This window comes from Dendrobates tinctorius, unplaced genomic scaffold (genome assembly GCF_039654945.1).
Source record: "Dendrobates tinctorius isolate UK_male_01 unplaced genomic scaffold, ASM3965494v1 ptg000161l, whole genome shotgun sequence".
NCBI lineage: Eukaryota > Metazoa > Chordata > Amphibia > Anura > Dendrobatidae > Dendrobates > Dendrobates tinctorius.
Window position 1 is genome coordinate 6152600 of NW_027361828.1, and position 17628 is coordinate 6170227.

A 17628-nucleotide genomic window follows, 5' to 3' on the forward strand; every position below is an offset into this window, starting at 1 on the left:
GCAAGGCGACCTACAAACCTGGAACAGTTACCCCAGTTTTGTCAGGAGCAACGGGCCCAAATTCTGACCAACTATTGTGAGAAGTTTGTGGAAGGATATCCCAAACTTTTGACCCAAGTCATTCAATTTAAGGGCAATGGTACCAAATACTAATTCAATGTATGTAAACTTTTGACTTTGAGTAATTGATTAAAATGCCTTAAACTATTCTCTCTCTCTCATTATTCTGGCATTTGGCAAATAATAATTATGGTAAACCTAATTGACCTAAAACGGGAAAGGTTTATTCTGATTTCATGTCAGATAATGGGAAAAACATGCAAATGTGTCTTTTTATATAATGTATGTAAACTTCTGTTTTCAACTATAAATGTTGCATGATGGGGCTATGAGTGAGGAGACCCTTGCTCAGTCCTGGCATTGCTGTTTATATATGGACCATGATGAGGCTGGGAATGTTTAGTTTGCAAAAGAGAAGACTGAGAGGAGACTTAATAGCTGTCTACAAATATCTAAAGGGCTGTCACATTGTAGAAGGATCAACTTTATTCTCATTTGCACAAGGAAAGACTAGAAGCAATGGGATGAAACTGAATGGGAGGAGACACAGATTAGATATTAGAAAAAACTTTTTGCCAGTTAGAGTGATCAATGAGTGGAACAGGCTGCCACGAGAAGTTGTGAGTTCTCCTTCAATGGAAGTCTTCAGTGGCTGGACAGACATCTGACTGGGATGATTTAGCGAATCCTGCTTTGAGCAGGGGGTTGGACCAGATGGCCCAGGAGGTCCCTTCCAACTCTGCGATTCTATGATTCTAAGTTTGGGTGAGGAGACCCTTGCTCAGTCATGGCATTGCTGTCTATATATGGACCATGATGAGGCTGTAAGTTTGGGTGAGGAGACCCTTGCTCAGTCCGAGCATTGGGGTCTATATACGGACCATGATGGGGCAGTAAGTTTGGGTGAGGAGACCCTTGCTCAGTCTGAGCATTGGGGTCTATATTTAGACTATGATGGGGCTGTAAGTTTGGGTGAGACCGTCGCTCAGCTGGGCATTGGGGTCTATATATGGACCATGATGGGGCTGTAACTTTGGGTGAGGAGATCCTCACTCAGTCCGGGCATTGGGGTCTACATACGGACCATGATGTTAAGAGTTATGACGGAGGTATCATTAGAAATATTAGTCTTGTAGTAAATCTTGCTTTCCTCCACGCCGGGTAATATTGGTAATATATCCCCAGGTGGTGCTTGGGGATGGGGACAGCATGGGCCTGTGTGATTTCAAATGCCAGGGCTGAATTTCAGCCCAAGTCCGTACCTGGTGGAGACCCTCGCTCAGTCTGGGCATTGGAGTCTATATATGGACCATGACAGGGCTGTAAGTTTGGGTGAAGACCCTCGCTCAAGTCTAGGCATTGGGGGTCTATATACGGACCATGATGGGGCTGTAAGTTTGGGTGAGGAGACCCTTGTTCAGTCCGAGCATTGGGGTCTATATACGGACCATGATGGGGCTGTAAGTCTGGGTGAGGAGACCCTTGTTCAGTCCGAGCATTGGGGTCTATATACGGACCATGATGGGGCTGTAGGTTTGGGTGGAGACCCTCGCTCAGTCCGGGCATGGGGGTCTATCTATGGACCATGATGGGGCTGTAAGTTTGGGTGAGGAGACCCTTGTTCAGTCCGAGCATTGGGGTCTATATACGGACCATGATGGGGCTGTAGGTTTGGGTGGAGACCCTCACTCAGTCCGGGCATGGGGGTCTATCTATGGACCATGATGGGGCTGTAAGTTTGGGTGAGGAGACCCTTGTTCAGTCCGAGCATTGGGGTCTATATACGGACCATGATGGGGCTGTAGGTTTGGGTGGAGACCCTCGTCCACCCTGGGCCGTGTACGCTCGTGAACGACACGATACAAAGAGCCGGACTTCCCATCACTAACACAGACTGTGACACGGTTGCACGTGAACTCGGCCATAATGTTCTCGTTTCCTTTTTTCCGCATGTCTTTCCAGTTTTCCGTTTCCTCACTGTGGTTGACACTATCGTGACGTGTAAAAACTAATGACCCGTGTGACTGACGGCGGTCTGTCTATGGGCGGTACGGTATCAGGGGCGTCACAGGGTGAAAGCTGCGCCCGCACCGGGGAACACACCACATCATTAGTCATGGCGCCAAACTTATAACAATGGATGAGGAAATACAATGAGAGTCGCCCGGCCGCCTGCTCTCGCGAGGTTTGGTGCTCCGTCCAGAGCCGCTTCCTGGTCTCCTCCTCTCATTCACCCTCTTCTCTGCCTGGTCTCGTCACTCATCACGTACAAGCTGGAAATGAAACTACAGATCCCAGAATGCCGTGCAGATAAAAACGCTGCACCATAATGGGCGTCTGCACGAGTTGCACTCTGGGAATTATAGTCCCACTGTGACAGGAGGCCATAGCGCGTCTCTTCGCTTCCATGTAGACTCCCATGTCCGCAGCAGCCCAGTGTCTGATGTCATACACGTCCGGGAGTCAGCTACACACACGCACTTATAGGTCTCGCGAGACTCCGTGCAGGCCACGCCCACTTTACAACCTTTTGATTGAAAAAAAAAAAAGCCGGCAGCAGCAGTGAGCGCGCCTCCACTCCGGAGCGACTCCCGCCAGCCTCGTGCAGCATTGCGCCGCCCCCTCCTGAGCCGGCACCGCTCTCCATTAGCGCTCGTGGGAGACATGTCTGAGGAAAGTGCGGAGCACCCGAAACCCCCGGCCCGTGAGGAAGAGATGACGGTAGAGGAGGCGGGGGATACCGGCGGGAACAAGCCCAGCACAGCTGAAGCCGCGATGCAGGTGAGTGCAGATACGGCGGAGCGCACGGCCTCCATGTCCGCGGGCACTGGGGAGCACGGTCCTCTCCCGAGTACCGCACTACAATGGCTGCAGAAGCCGCTGCCGTATGTACGTGCCGCTAGGGGGAGACAATGGGACAATTCCAGAGCGCCCCTCTGCGGGCAGCATGGGTAATGCTGTGTCCTGTCAGTGCCGTGTGCCGTTGTCTCACCACTTGTGTGACCGGCCCAGAAACCGCAACTACACCTTGTTCTCCATGGTCCAGGCGACTCTCCCCATTCCTGGTGTCCGCCATTGTCAGGATCTCTGCTGCCTGTCAGTGGAAACACTTGTGGGCTCAGTTCCACGGCCGAGTGTTAGCAGTGGTTCTCACGGATGGCGCCCGGGCTTGTCGTGGTCTATGCCGTCATTCACATGTCTAAGGTTTTCACTTGCAGAGACATGTCTGATTTTGATCCAAATGTCAGATGAGAATTGTCAGTGTAAGACACTTAGATGACATCCGAGTGCAGTCTGATTTTTCACGGATTGTCGGGAGACTTTTTTTTTGTCTTATGGTAGAAAAATAAACATCTGGATGAGGCTTAAAGGGAACCTGTCACCGGGCCAGCGCCCTCATATACAGCATTCTAGCGCGGGCATCATGTCTTGATCCGGCGCGTCCTACGTCATCCTCCCTGTATTCCCCATCGCTCTACTACCCAGGTGCATTGCTGTCTGCCATGCTGAGACCTGTAGTGCACATGCTCCAGCTTTACCTGCGGGGGATTGGTGCGCTTTGCTTTGAGCTCAGCCCGGTAGACAGGAGCGCCTGCGCAGTATTGTGACGGAGGCGCTGTGAGGATGCGTCATCCAGACGAAATGAGTAGAGATGCGGCACCTGATCAAGACCAGCAAAGCCTATTGGAGCAGGTATAGTCAGTTATTTTTGTGTTCTGCACTGGAGACACCTATTCAGCTTTCTAGAATCATATATATGGCGGCATACAGGCGCCACCATACTTTATATGGGAAGGACCCTCTAAGAGACTGAGAAACCTGTCATTATTAACAATTGTGTCCAGTCCTGGCAAATCTATCCATGCCTCATAAGGAGACAAAACGCTGTTTTTTGATGGGTTAATACTTGCTCCTTTTTCTCATTTTAATGGGTGATAAAAGCAGCAAAAAGACTGTAAGACTTGCTGTACTTCAGATCTGCAAGGAAATAATAAGCAGCGTGAAACTGTAGAAATCTTGGGAGTTTGTGGTTTTCTAAAACTCTGCGTTCTTCTCAGTGACACAGCATGTGAACAAGCAGGGACATAATGGCACGATTCCCGCTGCCGGCCACTCCGCTGCCAAGCTCGGGGTTCTCTGAGCAGAACACGATCTTGGCCTTAGAATATCCCACGCCGTGTGACCACAGCACTGAAACCCTAAGGAGTACATCCCACTAGCGGTTTACAAGTAGCAGCAGGTGACTATTAGGCCACAGTCAGTATTTCACATCAGTATTTGTAACCCCAAACCAGGAGTGGGTGGTAAATCCAGAAGTGGTGACGGGTTTCAGGTTAATTTTTTTTTTTTTTTTAACTTTTTTTTTTTTACCGGTCCGGCGATTCTGAACACGGCAATACCCAATATGTCTGTTTGATTTTATTTTTGTTTTATTTTGAATGGGTCGAAGGGGGGTGATTTGAACTTTTTTTTTTTTCCCATATTTTAACCCCTTTCTGTCATGTGACGTACTATCCCGTCCATGTGCCCTGGGACTTAATTCCCAGGAACGGGATAGTACGGCACAGTGATCAGCGGCGCCCACGTGGTGAGCGCCGGTGATCGCTCCCGGGTGTCAGCTACTTATCACAGCTGACACCCAGCACAATGTGTATGGGGCAGTCACGGACCGCCCCTGACACGTTAACCCCTTGCACACCACAATCAAACACGATCGCGGTGTACCGGGGGTTAAAGGGAAGCATAGGCAGGGAGGGGGCTCCCTCCGTGCTTCCCTGAGCCCCCCACAGCAGTGCAATGAGCAGCGCAATGTGCAGCGCTGCTGCGGGGGGCTCCATCCCTGCAGGTCCCCGAATCCAAGATGGCGACAGGGGCCTTCGGGGGCCTGTAGGGAGCTGACTTCCTCAGTGCCTGCAAAGCGCAGGCAAGGAAGGAAGCCTGTGCAGTGCCTGTGACAGATCGCTGATCTGTCACAGTGATCTGTGATGTGACAGATCAGCGATCTGTCACATGACAGGTATGTCCCCCCTGGGACAATGTAATAAAGTTAAAAAGTGTAAAAATAATTTTTAAAAAATCGCTAAATAAAAAAAAAATATTCCCTAATTCATTTTTTGGAAATAAAAAAAAAAATAATAAAAGTACACATATTTGGTATCGCCGCGTCCGTAACGACCCACCCTATAAAACTGTCCCACTAGTTAAACCCTTTAGCGAACCCCTTAAAAAATAAAAAACTAAGCAAAAAATAATGATTTATCATCATACCGCCAAACAAAAAGTGCAATAACGCGCAATCAAAAAGACGCATATAAATATCCATGGTACCGCTGAAAACGTCATCTTGTCCCGCAAAAAACGATGCTGTATGGCGGCTCATCAGCAAAAAAATAAAAAAGTTATAGCTCGCAGAATAAAGCGATGCAAAAATAATTTTTATATAAAATTGTTTTCATTGCATAAAAGCGCCAAAATGTAAAAAAAACTACATAAATGAGGTATCGCTATAACCGTACTGATCCGAAGAATGGAACTGCTTTATCAATTTTACCGCACGCGGAACGGTGTAAACGCACCCCCCTGAAAATGATACCAATAAAATCGTCAACTCGTCCCGCAAAAAATAAGACCTTACATGACTTGGTGGGTCAAAATATGGAAAAATTATAGCTTTCAATATGTGGTGATGCAAAAACTATTTTTACAATAAAAAGCGTCTTTTAGCGTGTGACAGCCGCCAAACATAAAAACCGCCATAAATAGTAAATCAAACCCCCCAATATCACCCCCTTAGTTAGGGAAAAATAATAAAATTAAAAGAAAATGTATTTATTTCCATTTTCCCCTTAGGGTTAGGGCTGAGATTAGGGTTAGGGGTGTGTTGGGGTTGGGTTTGAAGTTATAATTGGGGGTTTCCATTGTTTGGGCACATCAGGTGCTCTCCAAGTGCAACTTGGCGTCTGATCACAATTCCAGCCAATTCTGCGTTGAAAAGGTCAAATGGTGCTCCTTCCCTTCCAAGCTCTGCCATGCGCCCAAACAGTGTCTTACCCCCACATGTAGGGTATCCGCCTACTCAGGACAAATTGCAAAACAATTTTTGGGGTCCAATTTCTCCTGTTGCCCTTAGGAAAATAAAAAACTTGGGGCAAAAATATAATTTTTGTGGAAGAAAATGATTTTTTTTATTTTCACACCCGGGCGTTATAAACTTCTGTGAAGCACTTGGGGGTTCAAAGTGCTCACCACACATCTAGATAAGTTCCATGGGGGGTCTAGTTTCCAAAATGGGGTCACTTGTGTGGAGTTTCAATAGTTTAGGTACATCAGGGGCTCTCCAAAAGCAACATGACACCCGCAGACCATTCCATCAAAGTCTGCATTCCAAAACGTCACTACTTCCCTTCTGAGCCCCGATGTGTGCCCATACAGTAGTTTTCTCCCACATATGGGGTATCGGCGTAGTCAGGACAAATTGGACAACTTTTGGGGTCCAATTTCTCCCGGTACCATTGGGAAAATAAAAAAAATTGGTGACTAAAAGATCATGTTTGTTGAAAAAATACGATTTTATATTTTTTTTTTTTTTATTTTCGCGCCCGGGCGTTATAAAGTTCTGTGAAGCCCTTGGGGGGTTCAAAGTGCTCACTACACATCTAGATAAGTTCCTTGGGGGGGGTCTAGTTTCCAAAATGGTGTCATTTGTTGGGGGGTTTCCGCTGTTTTGGTACATCAGGGGCTTTCCAAACGCGATATGGTGTCCGATCTCAATTCCAGCCAAAAAGTCAAATGGCGCTGCTTCCCTTCTGAGCTCTGCCCTGCGCCCAAATAGTCGTTTACACCCACATATGGGGTATCAGCATACTCAGGACAAATTGCACAATAACTTTTAGGGTCCTGTTACCCTTGGAAAAATAAAAATTGGGGGTGAAAAGATCATTTTTGTGGAAAAAATGATTTTTTAATTGTACAACTGTACGTTATAAACTTCTGTGAAGCCCTTGTGGATTCAAAGTTCTCACCACATATTTAGATAAGTTCCTTGGGGGGGTCTAGTTTCCAAAATGGGGTCACTTGTGGGGGGTTTCCACTGTTTAGGTACATCAGGGACTCTCCAAACGTGACATGGCGTCCGATCTGAATTCCAGCCAATTTTGCATTGAAAAAGTCAAACGGCGCTCCTTCCCTTCTGAGCTCTGCGATGCGCCGAAACAGTGGTTCCCCCCCACATATTAGGTATCAGCGTACTCAGGACAAACTGCACAATAACTTTTGAAGTCCAATTTCTCCTGTTACCCTTGGTTAAATAAAAAAAAATTGAACCTGAAGTTTTTTTTTGTGAAAAAAAGTCAAATGTTTTTTTTTTTTTTATTTAAATTTCTGTGATGCACCTGAAGGGTTAATAAACTTCTTGAATGTGGTTTTGAGCACCTTAAGGGGTGCAGTTTTTAGAATGGTGTCACTTTTGGGTATTTTCTATCATATAGCCCCCTCAAAGTGGCTTCAAATGTGATGTGGTCCTAAAAATAAAATGGTGTTGTAAAAATGAGAAATCGCTGGTCAACTTTTAACCCTTATAACTTCCTAACAAAAAAAAAAATTTTGGTTCCAAAATTGTGCTGATGTAAAGTAAACATGTGGGAAATGTTACTTAAGTTTTTTGTGTGCCGTATCTCTGTGATTTAAGGGCATAAAAATTCAAAGTTGGAAAATTGCGAAATTTTAAATTTTTTGCCAATTTTCCGTTTTTTTTCACAAATAAACGCAAGTTATTTGAATGAAATTTTACCACTAACATGAAGTACAATATGTCACGAGAAGACAATGTCAGAATCACCGGGATCCATGGAAGCGTTCCAGAGTTATTACCTCATAAAGGGACAGTGGTCAGAATTGTAAAAATTGGCCCGGTCACGAACGTGCAAACCACCCTTGGGGGTGAAGGGGTTAAAAAAAAAAACATTTTTTTTCTTACTTTTCACCTGCATCAATAGTCTCCATGAGAAGCTAGAAGCTGCCACACCTCGATCGCCTCTGCTACATAGAGGCAATGCTCAGATCACCTCTATTTAGAAGATTTACTGCATTGCTATGAGCGTCGACCACAGGGTGGCGCTCACAGCAATCCGGCATCAACAACCATAGAGGCGTCAAGGGTCACGTGATGCAGGTCACCGGTGAGCACATTTCCGGCCGGATGTCCGGAAGCGCTTATTAAATGCCGCTGTCAGAGTTTAACAGCAGCATTTAACTAGTTAATAGCCACATGTGGATTGCGATTCTCTCCCCTCCCCTGGCTATTGCAGGCACATGTCAGTTGTTCATAACAGCTGACATGTCCTGGCTTTGAGGTGGGATCAAGAACGGAGCCCACATTAAAGTGGGGGTACTGCCATCAGGCGTACTGTTCCGGCTGATGGCAGTAAGGGGTTAAGGTGGTTATTTAATAGCCTGTTCATATAGGCCGACTGCTCTTCCATGCGCACAGAACAGTCATTAATGTGATCATTCTGTGCTCATAGAATATTGTTCTCAGCAGCACGTGCAGAATGATGTGCTGCAGAGATCGATTAATTTTTTTTAAGCGCGCTTTAAATTAATTTTCTTTGCTCGTCAGTTTACTGCCAGCCCCCCCTAGCTCGTTCCTGATAATCGGCGATTGGACTTGGGTTGTTAGCCCAATACCTCTGATCACATCATCAGTGCGCCTCTTTGCTACATTGTTTCAGTGTGTGTCAAACGTATCAGCTGCTGTTGGGCTGCTCCCAAAAATTGTGGCCAGAGAATACATTTCTAGAAAAGCCAGTTGTGAGTAGTATGTGGTCTGTGAAGGGTTATACCTGGGTGTAGTGACCATGGTGTTCTCATTGTCTGACTGCTAAAGACTCACATTTTGCTGCCCAAAATCTGGTACTTCAGTCACATTTTTTAAAAGATAACATTTTCTGTATATTTGTTATTTGACTAGTAAGCGTGATCATTGCAGGAAAATGTTGACAGCATCTGCACAGAGAATGGAGATCTAATTAGGAGGTGTGATGCAGCACTGTACAACAGAGACCCCAAACACCTGCCAAGGAGGGGTCATACTTGTAACAAGGGGGTATGGTTAGATGCTGATGTTGGGGGCTGTGCTGGGTACCAGAGCCCCCTTGCCCACTGGCTGGAATGACCATGCATTGAATGTCAGACAACTTGTCTCTGGTTTATTTCACGTTTTCTAAACCTGTGGGTTCTTTTTTTTTACGTAATAAGTTACTGCCAGGTAATCTGTTGCATATCTTGAAACTCGATTTCTGTAATGTCTGGCTGTGTGAAATTAAAGCATTGTCCACAAAAACAATGTCAACATATTTTTCCGCAGGAACAGGAGTCTGGAAAAGAAGAGAATGAGTCCCCTAATAAAACGAAAGAAAGCACTGAAACGGACCCTGGTGGTTATGAAGAGAAAAGGGTAACTTTTGTTACAGCATTACATGATAGCTGTCTTAGGCTAGTTTCACACTAGCGTTTAAACGGCGCCGCTAAGCCACGCCCCCTGCCGGCTCCCTGCCCGCCCCTTCCTGTCAGCGCCTCCTCCGAGCGCACAGGGCTGCATGCGTTATGCGCACCCTATCTTTAGCATAGGGTGCGCAGGCCGTGCGCAACTATGAATGTAGCGTGCGCTGCGCATTTTTGAATGTGCGGCGTGCGCGCCGAACACAGCATGTTGCATTTTGGCGCGCACGGCGCACATTCAAAAATGCGCAGCGCACGCTACATTCATAGTTGCGCACGGCCTGCGCACCCTATGCTAAAGATAGGGTGCGCATAACGCATGCAGCCCTGTGCGCTTGGAGGAGGCGCTGACAGGAAGGGGCGGGCAGGGAGCCGGCAGGGGGCGTGGCTTAGCGACGCCGTGCGCGCGTCGTTTAAACGCTAGTGTGAAACTAGATATATATAATTTTTTTTTTTTTTTTTTGTATTTTTAAGAATATTTGTGCAGTGGCGTTTAAAGATACATTCACTTCATGAGATTGTCCAATTCAACATGGATTACCTCTGTAAATCCCCTCTGACACTCCAATGTCAGCTGCAGATTGTGCAAGGATTGGCCCCATTCAATAGAGGGAAAAAAAAAATATATATAGTGGTGCAGTAACCTCTGTTAAAGCTAGGGGGCGCTGCATATGCGACTCAGAATATGCATGTGGGCATTTACTTGATGGTGAAACAGTGACCGGCATGGTTGTAAATGTCCAGTATGTGTCGCAGAGGTTCTCTGCGCCATAAGCCAAAATAGCGTTGTTATGCTGGGACTTGTAGTCCACGAGTTGTTTATCTATAAGGGCGGCTTATAGGGCTAGTCAGAGCTGGGTGGGATCGGCTAGCCACACATACACTGCCCACATATGGGGGTGGTTTGGGATATATATTGTGACTAGTTGCAAACCCCATTACTATAAATTGGATGTTCAATGTTTGATGATTTAGGCTATGTTCTTACAATGAATGTGTCGAAGATTTTCTGCACCCATTAGTTAAAGGGGACCTGTCATAAAAATTCTTGTTAATAGCGTTCTGAAGCTCCCTGGTGCGCACACTGAAAACCCCTCTGCTGGGAGGAAATTAACTTTAGGGCTTTCAGTCATTTGGAGTGAGCCAGTGTGGCTTCAGTCACCGCTCAGCGCATAGTGAGCAGTGGCAGTAACTGCACCCCGACACTGACAGCCAGAAATTTGTCTTGCTTAAATCTTCATCAAAACTTGAATGTGTAAAATTTGTAAATCTTTATTTACAGACGTGTTTTGTCACTTAAATTTGTCTTTTGCTTACACAGAGCGTCGACCGTTCCAACAGATTTGATTACCTTTTGAAACAAACGGAGTTGTTTGCACATTTCATTCAACCAGCAGCACAGAAAACGCCAACATCGCCGTTAAAAATGAAGCCTGGTCGTCCTAGGTTAAAGAAAGACGAGAAGCAGAATCTGATATCAGCAGGAGAGTACGTTGTATATACACTTAGTTTTTCCTTTATTATATACGGGCTGGATAATACTTAAATATACAATTTTCAAATTGCGTTAGATGGATAGTGCGTTATGTGAACACTGAGTCAAGCTTATTGTCAATCTCCATACATTACAATATTCTATGTTTTTAGGGAAAGGAAAATTTACAATCCAACCCTCACCTCCCATGTCCTTGTTCAAGAGTCAAATACAACCTCTGTTTTCCAACGTCATTTTTAGTTTAGGCTGTGAATGTTGCCCATGTCTGATCATTTATACATAATGTTTCAGTAACCGACACAGAAGAACGGAGCAGGAGGAGGATGAAGAACTTCTAACTGAAAACGCCAAGACTACAAATGTCTGCACCAGATTCGAAGACTCCCCATCATGTGAGTACAATGATATGAAATTGTTCTGGTAGTTGTACAGTGCTTTCAAGACCAGGGTGATCATCCTTATGACACGGTTTAGTCTGCCTTTTTGCAGTTGTTGGGTATCTTTAGTGACAGACAAATGCTACACTGCTCAAAATAAATTAAGGAAACGCTTAACACAATGTTATTCCAAGTCAATGACACTTCTGTGAAATCATCCTGTCCAGTTATGAAGCCACACTGATTGTGAATCCATTTCTCCTGCTGTTGTGCAAATGAAACAAACAGGCATAAACGATAGGCAGTTAGCAAGACAACTATAAAGGAGTGGTTCTGCAGGGGGTGGCCACAGACCATTTATCTATTCTCATCCTTTCTGGCTGTCTTGGTTACTTTTGCATTTTGTCATTGCTGTCACCCCTAGAGGTACTGTACAGTAGCAAGAGGTGGTGTCTACACCCACAGAAGTTGCTCAGGTAGTGCTTCTCTTCCAGGATGGCACATCAATGTGAGCTTTGGCAAGACTGCTACCTGTATCTGGCAGTAGTGTCCAGAGCATGGAGCAGATACAAGGAGATGGGCCAGTACACGAGGAAACGTGGAGGGGGGCGTAGGAGGGCGACAACCCAGCAACAAGACTGCTACCTCCTTCTTTTTACAAGGAGGAAAATGAAGAGCAGTGCCAGAGCCCTGCAAAATGACCTCCAGCAGGCCACTAGCATCCATGTTTCTGCGCAAGCTCTCCGAAATAGACTCCATGAGGTTGGTATGATGTCCTAACGTCCAAGTGGGTGTTGTTCTTACAGCCCAACACCCTGCAGGGCGGTTGCCATTTGCCAGAGAACACCAAGATTGTTCAACATTGGTGACCTATGCTCTTCACAGATGAGAGCAGATTCGCACTGAGCAGATGTGACAGTCTGGAGATGCCGTGGAGACCGTTCTGCTACCTGCAACATACTCCAGCATGACTGTTTTGGCAGTGGATCAGTAATGGTGTGGGGAGGAAGTTCTTTGGAGGGCAGCACAGCCCTTCATGTGCTAGCCAGAGGTACCCTGGCTGCCATTAGGTACTGGGATGAGATCCTCAGACCCATTGTGAGACCATACACAGGTGCCGTGGGCCCTGGGCTCCTTCTGATGCACGACAATACTAGGCTTCGTGGCTGAAGTGTCAGCAGTTCCTGCATGATGAAAAAATTGATACTATGCAGTGGCCTGCCCGTTCCCCAGACCTGAATCCAATCGAGCACATCTGGGACGACATGTCTCGTTCCATTCGCCTGCGTCATGTTTCACCACAGACTGTCTAGTAGTTGACTGACGCTTTAATCCAGGTCTCGGAAGAGAACCCTTAGGAGAACATCTACAACCTCATCAGGATCATGGCCAGACGTGTTTTTTTTTTTTTTTTTTTTTGTTAAAGTTGGGAAATTTGCATCACCTGGCCTTTCCTAATGATGATGCACAAGCCATAACCCTAACAAAGATCTTAAACCTTGGTCAGTTATCTGAGCACACAAATCTCCATGGGTGGCCAACTTTTACATCAGCTTATTTCCCTTTTTTTGTAATTTTTAACATTTGAGACTGAGTGTCTTTTCCAGAATGACTTTTAGGGTTAAATTGCATGAATGGGAAAATCTTCTGGGCATGCTCAGTTTAAAAAAGCGGTTCCGCCACAGAAAAAAAGTTACTTTGTACTTCTACTCAAGACGGCGGAAGCTTAAATTACAACGGATCCGTCAAACGGATCCAACGGACAACCATCCGTCAAAATCCGTCGCTAATGTAAGTCTATGGGAAAAAAACGGATTCCGCCAAAAAAATCTGTTTTTTTCAAAAAGGCGGATTTTGACTGACGCCAAAAGACTGAAGTGTGGAAGAGGGCTAAGAGATTTTTACTAATTACTATTTGAAATTGTTAACATTGAGTACATTAAATTAGGATTTAATCCGGTATTATAAATATTGTCCTGTTTCTACAGATGTGAAAGGTGGAACTTTGAGGGACTATCAAGTCAGAGGCTTGAACTGGCTCATATCATTGTATGAGAATGGCATTAATGGCATACTGGCTGATGAAATGGTATGTGATAAAATGTTTGTTTTTTATTCAATTGGGGTGGCAGGCAGGGCTGTGGAGTCGGTAAGCCACAGTTGCGACTCCGACTCCTGGATTTTATCAGGCTCCGACTCCTTCATAAATGGCCAATTCATAACAACAAATTTACTGTTGTAAAATATTAAACATCGTGCTTATTCAGTTTCTCACCATCATATAAGTAATCAGACCACTTAGAGCAAAAACTACATTTATTAGAATACAATTAGAATATAGCAAATAACTTTTCTAAACTGTAAGTAAATATGCAATAAACACTTTTATGCAGTTAATAAGAAGAAATCTATAAATTTGTCCTCAGAAAAAGTATTGCCTCTGTCAGATCCTCCTTCATGGATGCCCTCAAATCTGATCTAATTATTTTGAGAGCAGAGAACAACCTCTCTATACTAACTTGTGTTGGTGGCAAAGCAGTAACCACTCGGGCAACATCTCTGACAATGTCAGGATACAGAGGAATCGCTTGTTGCACTGTTATTTTTGATGAACGGTCAAATTTCTTTTAGTGCACATGAAAAATTCTGCTGAAATGTACTGGCTGTGTTCCTTGATGGGGATGACTCTTCTATGCGGGAACGCTTTTCACGGTCCTTGTGATCCAAATATTTTTCGAAATTAAATTCTTCATCAGTTAATGATGAGGGTGAAGATGTGGCATGACGACCAAATTCTTCTTGTTCCTCCTGACTGTTCTGCAACCCTTTCATCCTTACTGCTATTTCAAACAGAGCTTCTTTTCCTTTACTTAGCTGTTGATCTAGAAGAATCTGATGCATTGGGTCTACATAAACAGCTGCCAAAAGAATGTTATTTTGTAACAGTAGCTCCTCTCTCCGTTTCATTGATGTAGCAATGCCACTTGCAATTAACCCTCCTCTTTGGGACAGGCGAAACATCAGGTTCTTCCACTCCTTTAAGAAAATACCTGGAGTTAAGTCCTCTGCTTGTAATTTTTTAGTCACTGTAAATGGGTGCTCTAGCAATTTTTCCAGCTCAGTCACCTGATTCCACTGACTTTCATTTAGCGTCAGTTGAGGGTTAGCCATGTCTACAAGAAAGGTTTTCAGTTCAACCAAGCGCTGAATCATTAAGTAAGTACTGCCCCATCGTGTGGCTTGATCAATAATTGCCCCTTTTCCAGCACGTCTCTTCAAAATTGAGTCAACTTTAGGGGTTCTGGCAACAGTAGCCAATTTTCTCACCTTGCCAATCAGTGCAGCAGCATGTCCTTCTTGCAGACTGTCTCTTATAGCCAGCTGTAGCGTATGCACATCACAGCGCATGTGATGAATGAAAGAACATATTGACACAGTTTCAACAAGATCGTCTAAACTATCATGTTGCTGTTCATCTGAAGCAACTTCAGTTTGCTCCTCAGTTACAATACTGTGTTCCTCTATTTCAAACATTTCTGTGTCTGTGGACCCAGAATGTTCTTCTAGCTGCTGGTCACCATCATTACTCTCATTCTTTAGCTTAATAGTACTTATCATATTTGAAGCATTGTCAGTTACGACAGAAAGAACTTGCTCTTTTTTAAGTTCATAGTCTTGCAGAACCTTTTCCACCAAGACCTGGAGAAATTCACTGGTGTGATGAGCTTTGGTGTCTTTTACTGCCAATGTCTTGGTAACTATTTCATTTTTGTCACAAACAAATCGGACATTGATGGCAAAATAGTTCACTCTGTGACGTGTGCAGGCATCCATTTTAAGAAACAGAAAGCGTCCCTTGAGAGTTTTTTTTAAGTTCTTCCTTTTGTTTAAAAGCTTCTTCGATTACTAATTTTCTAATACACTCTCTCTCTCTCCAGAGAAACACCAAGCTTGCGGGCCATTTCCCCATTCAGACACACAAAAGCTGGTCGTGAAAATAATGAAATGGGCACACTATCCTTTACAACAAGCGCTATGATCTGTTTTTTAAATGTATCTACTGTCATTGTCACAGTAACTTTGTCACTGACAAAATATCTTGCAACTGATGGCTGCAAAGTTCTCTGCTCCTTTGTTTGGCTGGAAGAGCTGGGCACTGGTTCATTGGTTTGGATGCAGTCTCTCATCCACTGCTTTCAGTACTTCTGGATGAAAGCGCTGTAAATGTCTCTTTAGATTAGAAGCTCTGGTAGGAGCATTTTTATCTTTGCCTGAATATGCACTTATCTTGGCTTCACAGCATTTGTTTTCGTCTGGATCATTTGTCATACACTGACAGACATAATGTTTTCTATCTTGAGTGATGGTGAAATGTTCAAATACAGCTGATTTAATGTGATGCTTCTTTGACATTCTCAGGTTTTTAATTCTGCATTCACAATCCAAATGACAATTGTTTTTCCTAACAACAATTGTACAAAATTATTGCCAGGTCGTACAACTGATATAGTGGTCAGTAATACTGTTATTATTCCTCATGTACTCAGTTAACTGATGCAAAGTTTGTTGAAAGGATAATACTTCTTACAGTCTTCCTCTTCTGAGTAGCAGGCAGCTGTGAGATGCTTGGAAGACGCACACCTAGTATGATCTAGTCTAGAGGAGGAGCTTTACTACTAAGAATTTGCAACACATTTTCACTTTCAGTTTCATACATTGTAAGTAGGGGGGTTGGGGCAGCATGAGGTTAACAAAGTATAAGATTAGATAAGGGCAGTGGAGAACAGTGACACACAAGAAGTAAGAAATGTCTCTATCTCCAGCAGAACTGCTTATCACTGTTGTTCATAGTTTGATAGAACATATATATTTGAGTAACATTTATAAAATTCATATGAAAGTTCAATTATGAAATATTAATACATTTTTTTTAAAGCTGGAGTCGGTACATTTCTACCGACTCCGACTCCAACCAAAACTAACTCCGACTCCGACTCCACAGCCCTGGTGGCAGGTGTTTCCTCAAGAAGGGGCTTCTGTGCTGTTTAACTGTGTCAGGTCTTTATTGTTTCAAGCCCCACTTATCAATTCCTGGTATATTCTAGCACTGAGATATAATTTACTGTGATGGGATAACTCCTTTTGAACAGGAAGAAAATCTTGTCCACTACTCAAACAGCCCTTTCTCAATCACTATTACCCCGTGTAAAATAACATCCTATACTCTTCTCCTGTGTGGATATATTTCCAGCAATGTCGACACATGCTGTCCCAGGTCTCATGACGTTGTCTTTTCACTCTTTTGGACGTAACTGACATCCAGAGGTAGTCAGAAAGCAGAGACTCATGCTTCTTTTGGGAGTCCATATTGCCCAAAGGAAGTGAGAGCAAAGTGGCCACTGAGGGTATGTGCACACTTTGCGGTTTCTGCTGCGTTTCCGCAGCGTTTTTGGCTCTGCAGAAACGCAGCAGATTCTGCTGCGTTGTACAGTACCTTTATTTCCTATGGAAATAAAAAAAAGCTGTGCACATGCTGCATTTTTTTCCGCGCGGTTTTCAAAACGCAGCATGTCAATTGTTTGGTGCAGAAACGCTGCAGTTTTACACCTCATCCATTATGAGGGCAAAACCACAGAAAAAACGCAGATAAACCGCAGGTCTTTGTCCTGCGGATTTACCTGCTGTTTTCTCTACAAAATCCGCAGAGACAAAAAAACTATGTGTGCACATACCCTGATTGTCATGTGAGCCCTGCAGCCAATGCCACACAAGTTCTAGGAGAGCAGACGATGAAATTGCTAGCATGAAGTCCACATTGGAGAAGACTATTGGCTATTATTTTACAGGAGGGAATCTAGTGTTTAAGAGGAGGTTGTCTGAGTGGTGGACAACACCTTTATGGTATGTGTACACGTTGCGGATTACCCTGCGGATTTTTCCGCGTGGATTTGGCTAAATCCGCAGGTCGAATGACCTGCGTTTTATCTGCGGATTTAGTGCAGATTTTCTGCAGATTTCCCCTGCGTTTTGACACTTGTGGATTCTTATAATGGAGCACGGGTCAATACGCTGTGGATTAGCACAAAGAATTGACATGCTGCGGATTAAAATCCACGTGGAAGAATCTGCAGCATGTGCACAGCGTTTTTCATTTCTCATAGACTTTAATGGTACTGTACAACGCAGCAGAATCTGCTG

General features: G+C 44.5%; 1 protein-coding gene across 1 annotated transcript in view; it reads left to right on the plus strand.

Annotated features, from left to right (window-relative positions):
• The first annotated feature begins 2489 nt into the window (after positions 1 to 2489).
• Positions 2490 to 17628, plus strand: part of SMARCA5 (SNF2 related chromatin remodeling ATPase 5) — a 58161-nt gene continuing 43022 nt past the window's right edge. Inside the window, exons 1-5 of the mRNA XM_073549785.1 lie at positions 2490 to 2841; positions 9425 to 9514; positions 10880 to 11046; positions 11345 to 11445; positions 13419 to 13519. Coding sequence (XP_073405886.1) covers positions 2725 to 2841; positions 9425 to 9514; positions 10880 to 11046; positions 11345 to 11445; positions 13419 to 13519 — 576 coding nt within the window. The 5' untranslated portion in view covers positions 2490 to 2724. The remainder of the gene's footprint in view (positions 2842 to 9424; positions 9515 to 10879; positions 11047 to 11344; positions 11446 to 13418; positions 13520 to 17628) is intronic.